The sequence below is a fragment of the Phalaenopsis equestris genome, unplaced genomic scaffold, assembly GCF_001263595.1.
Source record: "Phalaenopsis equestris unplaced genomic scaffold, ASM126359v1 Scaffold198954, whole genome shotgun sequence".
NCBI classification, from domain to species: Eukaryota; Viridiplantae; Streptophyta; class Magnoliopsida; order Asparagales; family Orchidaceae; genus Phalaenopsis; species Phalaenopsis equestris.
Genome location: NW_018218850.1, coordinates 22,330 through 34,252, shown reverse-complemented (window position 1 = coordinate 34,252; position 11,923 = coordinate 22,330). Strand labels below are relative to the sequence as shown.

Genomic DNA, 11,923 nt, shown 5'->3' with positions numbered 1-11,923 from the left:
CAAACAATCTAGCATAATCTTCCTCAGCTGCCAATTGGATTAGAAGGTGTCTCCCATCCAAAAGCCCAATTTTCCAATTACCTATGAACTTCAGAGAATCAAAAAAATTCCTAACTAGGTCCATTTTAGGGTGTCCTAGCTGAAATTTGCCCACAAGGGTGAACTTAACCTCTTCACTTAAATCCTCAATTTCCTTAGTAGTGAAATACACAGCTGTTTCACCCTCTTTAGTTCCCAAGGGTTGAATGCAAGGACTGCTTCCTTTTCCAGCAACAGTGTCATGGAAAGTTTGTGGGAAAACAAGGAGGTCATAATCTTGTAAAGAGTCAGTGGATTTCCCCACCACTCCAGCATAAGTTGCTTTTGTCCACTGGGAGTCAGTTAAAGTGTCAATGGGGGAAGCCATCACCTTAAGGAGTCACAACTAATAAAAAGCAGCAGCAAAACTCCAAAAATCAGAGAAGAAACCAATGGAACAGTGTCACTAGAGTTAGCAGGGAGAGAAGCAATAGCCCCTAAGGAAAAAGGTCCAGGGAAGAACAAGAGCGTTAATGACCTCTCCCACCAGCAACAAGCAGTAGCAACTAGCCTCCATCATCCAACCAGAAACCCTAGCAGAGCAAGCTCCCCAGCCGCCGGCATCCTGTCTCTGCCAATACTGTGTTATATATATATATATATATATATATATATATATATATAGGCTCTAAAAAGATAAAGCCAAATAAAAAGAATTAAGGGTGAGATGTCCAGTTGCTAGAGACCACTGAAATGATTAGCATTAGTTCTAAGGTGTGGAGTCTCCATTGTGTCACCATGAAGTAGAAAACCAAGAAGAGTGGGGGGGCCTGGTTGCTACAAATCTGGAATTAGTGTAAAGACCTTGTCTGGCTAGCCAATTTGCAGGTTGATTTCCTTCCCTATAGATAAAGGTCATATTGAAGTTAATGATCACTTTGAAACTCCAAATTTTTTGTTTCCATTGTGTGTGGTGCCAAGAGGACAATGAGAGTTGTTGGCCTTTCTTCCTTGTTGGGCAGTCCTACTTGTAGGGAGGTTTTGTTGTGGAGTGAGTTTGGATCCTTACTTAAACATTTCTGATAGTATTTCTACACTCTTTACTGGTTCCCAGGCTCCATCATTTCAAACTATTGTTTTACTATTCCATTGTCGATTCTTTATTTTTGGGTGGGGTTGTGGATACTGTTGGTTGGTTGACCTCTTTGCATGACTACTCCAATAGATACTGATACCAATATCCAGTAGGCTAAGGCCACCTTTGCTGATGTTGTAGGTAAAAGCTTTGGATTCCAGAATGATGTTGTACACGTGGTCTTCCCCAGCTCCTTTCATGAAGGGGTTGGTGGTAATGAATTTCCTTTCAGCAAACATCTTTGCAGGAAGTCTGGTAAACCTGCTGCTATCTTTTCAGAATCTGATATTTCTTCCCTCTCTTCTTACTTTAAGTTCACCCTTATTGGAAAATTTCAATTTGGGCAGCCTAAGATGGAGGCTGTGAGAAAGTACTTTGAAGATTTAAAGCTACTCGGTGATTGGAAGGTTGGATTGGTAGATGGGAGGCATATGTCTATACATCTTTCAAGGGAAGAGGATTATGCTAGACTCTTATCCAAGCAGGTTCTCTATATTAAGGGAATGACAATGAAAATCTTAAAATGGTCTATTTACTTTGATCTAAGTCAGGAACCTCCCATTGTGCCAATTTGGTTTAAGTTACCTGGGCTCAAACTCCATTTTCTTCATCATCAAGTGTTGTTAACCATAGGTATTGCTTTAGGTAAACCATTAAAATTAGATGTTCCAGCTTATAATCTATCTAGATCCTTAGCTGCTAGGATACTGGTAGAAAGAGACATCACTTTACTTGAGGTTGATGAAATTTTATTGGGCACAACCCATAATGGCTATTGGCAGAAAATTGTTATGGAGCAAAGACCTTATTACTGTACACACTGCAAAATGTTTGGCCATACAAATGCAAGGTGCTATAGATTACATCCCAACATGAAGTCAAATCACAAAAGTTCCTCCTCTGTGGATGCTGCCCAAAAACCCATATTAGAGGCTCCTCCTTCTAGTGCTACAATTTTAACTCCCCAGCCAACTGTCTCTGAACAACTATGAAGAATGGAGACTCCTTCTTTGAGTAAAACTTCTCTCAATCCCTTGCCAGCTAGTCCTGAACCCCTGATGGAGGCTCCTACTCCTTTTGCTGATCCTTTGGAATTTTTTCCTGTACAACAATCAACTTTCAATTTTGCAGTACAGACATAAACCCCTGCCATTGTTCATCTTGATGGCCACCCTCCTAGGGAGGATCTTTCACTTACTCTACCTGATACAAATAATATCCCTTTGGTGGAAGAGGTTGTTGAACAAATGGCTGCTCTCCCCCAATTGGCCAGACCCCCTTCTGATCCTCTCCCCATCTTTCCCCCAATGAACCCCCTGACTGTAACTTCTTTGGAGAATATACAAATGGAATTAGAAGAGGGGTGGCAGCTGCAAAAGACTAGAAAGCAGAAAAAGAATGTTATGATTGACCTCCTTGGAGATGAATTAGTCCTTGAAGCAGGAAACTCTTATTCTTCCAGAAGAAATTCCCTCACCAGGCTTAATAGAAAGAAAACCAAATCCTCTCATCATGATCAACTTCCTATGCTGTAACATAAGGGGTGTGGCCTACCCGCTCTTTTTAAAAAGGCTGCTACAGCTCAATAAGAAACTTAAACTTTGGTGTTTTGCTCTTCTTGAACCTATGGTTCATAAAAATTCTCAAAAAATCATTTCTCAGTTTGTTAGTTTCTCCACTTTTCCAATATCAAAAATGAATTATGGCTGCTTTGTAGAAATGAAATTTCGTGGTCTATTCTTATTAATGACCTTCAGTATGTCAATTTCCAATTTAATATTGCTGGAAAGAGGGGTTTTGCTACTATTGTCTATGCTGGGTGCACCAAAATTGTAAGGGCTGACCTATAGAATGACCTATTTGACATAGGTTAGTCTACGTCCTACTTCTGGCTGGTGGGGGGTGATTCTAACAATGTTGCTGATATCTCTGAAAAAAGAGGTGGAAGATCTCCTAATTTCCACAGGTTGCCTGAATTTTGTGATAATATTCACACAACTGGCCTATTTTATCTTGGCTTTCAGGGTCCGCCATTCACTTCGAGAAGGGGTAAAATCTAGGAGAGATTGGACAGATTTCTTGTTAATGATCTTGGTTCCAGAACTACTTACACACTTATGTATCCCACCTCAGCTTAGTTAGATCTGATCATAGACTACTCTTGGTCAGCATTACTGGTAGCCCTCCCTCTGGCAAACCTCCCTTTAGATTTCAAAACATGTGGATGGATCATCCTGATTTCCTAAATCTTATTAAAGAAAATTGGGGGTGATCTAGTCATCCTAACTCCCTTATCAATCTGTGGCACCTTCATAAAATTGTAGCTAAAGCTTTGAAGCATTGGAATTGGAACAAGTTTGGTAATGTATTTGAGAATGTGGAGTTAGCCAAAAAGCAATTGGCTACCTTGGAATCTGGATTAGAAGCTGGGGAATCTGATGAAGCATCCTTGGTTGCTAGGACTGAAAAAGGTCTTATGGAAACTGAGATTCGAGCAATATTTAAGGCAGAAGGCTACAGTGAGTAAATTGCTGGTGGGAGACAGAAATACCAAGTATTATCATGCTTGTATAAAGTATAGAAGAAAATGCAATACTATACATATAATCAAAGATGGGGGTGGCAACTGGATAACAGAATTTGGGAGCATAGCTGATAATTTTGGGAGTTATTTTAAGGAACTTTTCACTGCCCCTATCAATGGGACTGTTATACTTGACCTGCAAGTCTTTCAAGAGAATCAAAACTACACTAGGAATCTTCAACTCACTTACCCTCCATCTGAAACTAAAATCTGGGAAGCTTTACAAGGAATAGACAGTGATAGAGTTACTGTTCCAGATGGGTTTACTTCTGCCTTCTATAAGAAATTCGGGCCTATTATCAAAGGGGATGTGGTTACTGCTATCCAAAGATTATATTTGGGGAACCCACTTCCAAAGTATTTTTGCTCTTCTTCCTATGTTCTTATACCCAAAACTACTTAATGTAGCAATTGGGACAATTTCAGGCCAATAAATCTCACTAATTTCGTTTGTAAGATTATTAGTAAGATTATTGTTGCTAGGCTTCAACCTCATCTACCGCACCTAATAAGGCCTAACCAAACTACATTTGTGAAGGGGAGGTCAATTGTTGATAATGTATTGTTGGCACAAGAACTTTATTTGGATATTGACCACCTATGTAGAGGGGCTGGGCCAGAAAAAAGCATATGACACAATCAGTTGGCAATTCATTTTAGAAGTTCTTAAAGCTAAGGGTTTCTCCCTAGATTTCTGTAACCTCATTTCCAGATGGCTGGAGCAAAATGCTCACTCAATCTTACTCAATGGTCAATCTACTGGATTCTTCACTGCTACTAGAGGTGTCCAACAAGGAGACCCTCTTTCCCCATCAATTTTTGTCTTAGCTATGGATTATTTCTCTAGAATCATTGATAAGTCTCCGTTGAAGAAATCTTATGCCAGATATCATTACAAATCAAATGTGGCTATCACCCATCTAATCTATGATGATGACATTATCCTTTTCTCTAAAGCAAACAAGTCTGCAGTCAAGCTGATACAACATTGCATTCACCACTTCCAAATGACATATGGTATGTACTTTAGCCCTTCTAAATGCCAACTATTTCTTGGTAAAAAAGCCAATCCTGCAATTAAATAATGGATATCCCAAGTTACTTGGTTTATAGCTTCCTCCCCTCCATTCAAATATCTAGGGGAGCCTATTGTTAAGGGCAGAGCCAAAATGTTGCAATTAGATGATGTCCTCTCCAAAATTGATGCTCAACTCAACTGTTGGACTAATTGTTTTCTTTCAAATGGTGGGAGGATTACCCTTCTCAAAACCATTTTAACTTCTTTTCCTTCCTATATACTACAAGTCATTGTTATGAAGATATCTACCCCTCCGCTTGGAAAGAAGCTTCAATAGATTTTTATGGTCAGTACAAAGACACCAGATTCATTGGGTTAACTAATAGAAGGTTGCTAAGCCAGCCATGCCTGGGGGACTTGGTTTTAAGGGTGTGTTGCATCTCCAACAGGTGAATCTGTGCAAACTCTGGATTAAATTCACGCAACAACACTCCTTAGGGGCAATATACATGAAGGGTAAATACTGTAAGCACTCTCACCCCATCTAGTTAGTAGGAAGTTAGGGGACTATAGAATTTGGGTACAAATGTTAAAAGTCAGACAACAAGCTGAGGACTTATTTCTATGGGATCTGGGTAATGGTAAACTTCATTTTTGGCTGGACAATTGGTGCCCCCAGGACCTGCTACTGCCCAAACCAACTGAAATCAATAAAAATCTCTTTGTTTCTAATTGTTGGAATGACAACTAATGGTGTGTAGAAACCCTTCAGTCTCTAACTCATCCTACTGCTATTATTTGTATATCTAAAATACAGTTCAATAGAGATACTAAGGATAAATTGGTATTCAAGAACTACAAAATGCAGTCTCTGTATAAAGCTATCTATGTCAATATGTTCAATTGGGAGGTTGTCTTTTGGGTAAAAAAAATTTGGAATAATTTCCTAACCCCCTATATGTTCTTTTTATATGGAGAACCTTTCAGAAACTGCTCCCTGTTGATGATATTCTTAAACTAAAGGGCCTTAAAGGCCCTTCTAGATGTCATCTTTATCACTCTAAGGTTGAATCAATCCCTCATCTCTTTTTCAACTGTAAATTTGCTCAGCAGGTCTGGAATGAGCTAATGCCTTAAAGGCCCTTCTAGATGTCATCTTTATCACTTTAAGGTTGAATCAATGCCTCATCTCTTTTTCAACTGTAAATTTGCTCAGTAGGTCTGGAATGAGCTAACACAGAGTTTGAATATTAATTTACTTTCATTGGGTTGGTCTACATTGGAATATTGCTGGAAGGAATTGTCTGATCTAAAATTTCTTGCTGTCCCATGTATTGTTTCTTGGTTTCTCTGGATGACATAGAACAAAGCTAAATATGAGGATCTCTTCCCAACAGTGGCTCACATTGTTGTTGACTATAAAGCCTTCATAAATAAATTGGTTACAATTAAAGGCTTTTCTGATATTTGCAACTCCCTACAACAGTCCCATAACCCCTCTACCTTTTTCACTATCTTTAAAGTTTTCTAGACTAAGCCTCGCCATCATTATATCAAAGTAAACAATGATGGTAGTTTCCATAACTCTACTGCTGGTTTTGGTGGTATATTTAGATATACTAATGGTATTGGCAAATTGTTCTTCTACTATCCTATCATAGCACAGGATGCTCTTGAGAGAGAAGCTACTGCTGCCTTTTGGGCTATTCAGATTGTTGTTTGGTTGAAATGGGATTACTTGCTTGTGGAAACTAACTCCATACTCCATATTCAGATGATTAGAGGTGTTATCTCTCTTCCTTGGCATATCTTACAATGGTTAAAAGCCATCAACTCCCTTACACAGAATTGCAATTTTACTTTTTATTTTAATTTCAGAGAAGGGAACAAACCTGCCAACTGGCTTGCTAGATTGGCTTCCAATTCTAATGGTGCTATGGTCTCCTCCTTTCCCCCTCCTCCCCTTTCTTTATTGTTGCATGGTGACCTCCTTGGGGCTCCATAACATAGAGTTGTAACCACTTTAGTTTATTAATATATTTTCTTTTGCCAACATATATATATATATATATATAATATATAGGGTGAAGGAGTTGTTATTGACTCCCTACATGTTAGAATAATATGCAAATACATAATGCAGGTAAGAAACTAGGGACTCTTTTTTGGTTTAATACAAGAACCTAAGAGCTCCCCCAAAAAACTAAAAAACACCTACCAAAAGGAGGGAAAATACCATGACTCAACAAAAGGAAAGAAAAAAAGGATAAAAATACAGCTACACCAAAGATACTCATATGTCCAGATATGCAATTCTGAAGTGGGGAACCTCCAGGATGTCTCCTTGTAGCAAATATTGAAGAGCTGAGAGGGCATCATTCTCTTTAGAATGTGCCCCAAGCGGGGCCAGCCAATTTGCAGGCTGATTTCCTTCCCTGTAGATGAAAGTGAAATGAATTTGTAACTTACTACTAAGATCTCTAATTTTATTTATCCAATATAAGTAGTGCCAAGGAGATCCCTCCTCATGCTTTAGAAGGTGAATAACTGCAGCAAAATCCACCTCCAGTGAAAGCTTATACCAATTAGCCTTATTGGCAAGTTTAATTGTCCAATACACAATAATAAGTTCAGTCTCAGTGGCATCAGAGGCCATTACTGGGGTGTAGAAGTACAGAAGACACTTACCCAAATGATTTCTGTAAATTACTCCCACTCCAACTCCATTTTTTGTAAAGCTTCCATTAGTATTGATCTTCAGTGTGGGATGCTGTGGAAGCTCTAATTACTTGAATAGGGTCTGGCTTATCAGAAGAGTAGGATTTAGAGACATTAGGGAATCTTTTTCATTTGATCATCTTATGAAGGTAAGATAAATTGTTTCTAGCAGCTTTTCCAACATTTGGGATGGCATTTTCAAACTTTGCCTTGTTTCTTTCCATCCAAATGAACCAAGCAGTAATGAAAGGAATAGTAGCATATTTTCTCTTGTGCCAGATTAGCTAGCAATTGACATGGCTATCCCAAGTAAGATATTTCTCATCAATAATCAATTGATTCAATATCTATTTACATACCTGCTGAGCAAAGTTACATTCAAAGAATAAGTTAATCAAAGATTCCTCCTCTTATATATATATATATATATATATATATATTATGATGGAGTTGATGGCTGGAGGTGGAGCTCTGCTAGGGTTTCTGAGGAGATGAAGCTTAACAGCTGCTGGTTTTTGGTGGAAGCTATCAAGGTGGTGTGTTGGGTTTTCTACTCTACTTGGACTCCACTTTGGTGGGGTTTCTCTTTGTTTAAATCTTCTCGGGATTGGAGATTTGAAATTTTTTATTATTCCATTGATATTAGTGTCTCTTCGTGTTGCTCTCTGTTTGCAAAGGTGGGGTCTTGTTTCCTTTTCCTTTGTATACTAAAGTTTTCAACTCTTTTATCCTTCCTTTCTGCCTGGGTGAAGAATGTACTCAGCTTCTTAGAGGATTTATCCCTCTGTCATTTGACTCTCTTCCACTTTTTGCTTCCCTTTGGGTTTTTGGTTTATGTGTGTGTGGCTGTTGTAAAGGTTTACACCTTTAATGGTTACACCTATATGAGTCCACATTGATTCTCAGTGGACAAAAGCAACTTATGTAGGTGTTTCTGGAAAGGCCACTTACATTCTATAAGATCCTGATAATCTAGTTTTCCCCCAAGAATTTGATGATGCAGCAGCTGGAAAGGGAACTTGCATACATCCACTTGGTTCAAAAGAAGGGGAAGTTGCAGTGTTTTTCTCTGATATGGAGATTACCTCACTCCATGAAGAAGTCAAGTTCACTCTAGTGGGGAAATTCCAATTGGGACATCCCAAAATGAAACTTGTTAGAAACTTCTTTGACTCACTTAACTTCATTAGACAGTGGAAACTTGGCTTGATTGATGGCAGACATCTTCTTATCCAACTGTTAGTGGAGGATTATGTCAGGCTATTTGCTACACAATCACTGGTGATTGCTGGGACAACCGACTTTGATCCAAACAAAGAACCTCTTGTGATACCTCTATTGTTTAAGCTGCCAGGTCTCCCACTAAATTTATTTAAGCTTAATGCTCTATTTAATATTGGAAGAGCCTTAGGAACAACTCTCAAGGTGGATACTCCAACTTGTAACAAAGTAAGGTCTGCAATTGCTAGAATCCAAGTGGAAAGAGACAGAACCCTCATAGAAATTAAGAGAGTGGGGATAGGATCTGAGGCTGATGGTTTTTGGCAGGACATAGTTGGTGAACAAAAACCATTTTACTGCCAACACTGTAAAATGTCCACACAATTGAAAGATGTTATAGGCTTCACCCCCCATCAAGAAGGAATCATCTCAAGAACCCAAAGGAGTCTAGACAGGTTGCTGATAAGATTCCCAGTCTCAATACTCAAGAAATTAATCATCTGAATGATATCATAACTGCTAAGGAAAAATTACTCCCATTGCTGAAAATAATTCCCCACAGAACTTAGTTACTACCCCTTAAGGAGACCCTTTAGGGGAGTTATCTGACTCACAATCCAAAAGCAGCAATGAGGCATCCCTAAGAAGATCTGTTAGAAAAGAAGTTAATGAAATTATTATCATTACTCCATCTCCCACACTTGGGGGTAAAGGAGAAGGTATGCAAGAATGCTCACACAAAATAGATAATGGAAAAACAATTGTGGAAACCACTGTTGCTAAGTTACTACAGACACTTAAAGAAGATTGACAAATTCAAACAGCCAGAAAGAAGAAAAAAAGGCAACAGAAGTGCAAAAACTCCAACAAGGATCAAACTCTATGAAGACAGAAGGAAAGGCCAGGGCTAAGAATGGTTCCCCCTCTAAATACTATAGAGGTAGAACTAAATCAAGGTCTCAACCATCTCTTCAACTCCCATCAATAAATGATTAATATTATGTGTTGGAACATTAGGGGTATGGCCCAACCCCTTTCCCTTAAAACAGTATTACATCTTAACCATAAACATAAACTTTGGTGTATTGTCATTTTAGAACCCATGGTGCACAAACACCCTCAAAGTCTGATTTAATAAGTTCAATGACTTTACTCACTTTGCTAATATCTTGGTGAATCACTGGTATTTTGTTCATTTATCCTTTGATATTAATGGCCATAAGGGTTTTGCATCCTTCATCTATGCAGGCTGTACTAAGGATGATAGAAAGAAACTGTAGCACTGTCTCTATGAGATCAGTCAGCAAATGACCTCTCCCTGGTTTATAATGTGGATTTCAACTGTATTACTTCTTCAGCAGAAAAATTAAGTGGTAGGCCACCCAATCTAACTAAAATGTCTACCTTTTGTGATAATATCAACAATGCTGGCCTTTTTGACTTGGGATTCAAGGGTCCTGCCTTCACCTTGAAAAGGGGTTCTATGTGGGAAAGGCTTGACAAATTTATTGTGAATGATTGTTGGCTCTTCCAATTTCTGCTTACTTCTGTCACCCACCTAAGCCTTGCTGGTTCTGACCACAGACCTCCCCTCATAAGCATCACTTCCTCTGAACTATCTTCCACCCCCACTCCTTTTGGATACCTCAACATGTGGTCCTCCCATACATTATTCTCTAAAACCATTTCTGATCTTTGGAAAGATATCTCCCATCCTGACCCCTTGGTTAAAGTTAGCTTGCTGCAATTTAAAACTAGTAAGGCCCTCAGAAAGTGGAGTTGGGAAGCCTTTGGTAATGTTCTCACCAATGTGTCTGATGCTGAAAAAGAAGTTATAAACCTAGAGTAGGAAGCTCAACAATGAACTGTGGGGGAAGAGATGCTGCTCAATGCTTAAAATAATCTTCTCATTGCTATTGAATATCAAGATCAATTCTTGAAACAAAAGGCATCCATGAACATCTTCACTGATGGAGACAGAAATACCAAATTTTATCATTCTTACATCAAGTACAAAAGCAAATGTAATACAATTCACTCCATCCAAAATACTAAAGGAATAAGGAATTTGGCTCCATGATAATAAATAATGTCATTGCTGCTGATGCTACTAACTATTTTAAAAAGATGTTGAACCAAGTTCAGACTACAAGGATTCCTATTGAGACTCACTAATTCTACGAGGAGCTGAGGTATACTACCAATCTTAGTCTCATTGATCCCCTTACTAAAAATGAGATTTGGGAGGTTATTAACTACATTGATAGTACTAAGACAGCTGGCCTTGATGGCTATACAACTGACTTCTATAGAAAATATTAGGATACAATCAAAACTGATGTGATTGCTGCAGTGGTCAGTTTCTTTCAAGGTAATAACCTCCCCCATTACTTCAGGGACTCCACTTATATACAGGTACCTAAAAATGAAATTCACAAAAATTGGGATCATTTCAAAACTATATGTCTCACTACTATCCTCAGCAAAGTTATAAGCAAAATTACTGTGAGTAGACTACAACCACACCTTGAGGTTCTGATTAAACCCAACCAGACTGCCTTTGTAAAGGGCAGGTCTATCAATGCTTTACTGGTTTAAGAACTTCTGCAAGATTTGAATAAGCCTTGTAGAGGGGGTAACCTTATTTACAAATTGGATATAAGAAAGGCATATGATACAACCAGTTGGGATTTTATAATGGAGATAATCTCGTCTAGGGGGTTTAAACCCACTTTCTATCAGCTAATTCATAGATGTTTATACAATAATGCACACTCCATTCTCCTCAATGGGCAAGTTTGGGGATCTTTTACTACTACTCGAGGTTTGAAGCAAGGGAACCCTTTATCCCCCACCATTTTCATTCTTGTCATTAATTACTTGTCCAGAATTTTAGATGCATCCCTTCTACCACAAAGCTACTCTAGATACCATCATAGAACTAATATTACTATTTCTCACCTTTTCTATGCTGATGATATAATGGTTTTCTCAAGTGCCCATAGGAATGCTGTGAAGAAAGTATTCCAAAGTCTACAAAAATTTCAACTACGTTTAGGGGTGTTTTTTAATGCTGATAAATGTCACGTGATCTTCAATAAGAAAGCCTCCTCCAACTGTAAATTATTCCAAAGGCCACTAATTACACTGGTTTCTCCTGTACTCAACTTCCTATCAAATACCTAGGAGTTACTCTTCTTACTGGTAGAACTAAACAAATTCAGTTTGA

At 38.5% G+C, this 11,923-nt stretch overlaps 1 protein-coding gene across 1 annotated transcript; it reads left to right on the top strand.

Annotated features, from left to right (window-relative positions):
* Positions 1-10,090: 10,090 nt before the first annotated feature.
* Positions 10,091-10,543, top strand: LOC110035668. The gene has a single exon (XM_020739936.1). The coding sequence runs from the start codon at positions 10,091-10,093 to the stop codon at positions 10,541-10,543; it is 453 nt and encodes a 150-aa protein (XP_020595595.1).
* Positions 10,544-11,923: the final 1,380 nt, after the last annotated feature.

Coding starts and splice junctions, on each gene's coding strand:
- LOC110035668 (XM_020739936.1), top strand. CDS start 10,091: ATGTCTACCTTTTGTGATAATATCAACAATGCTGGCCTTTTTGACTTG.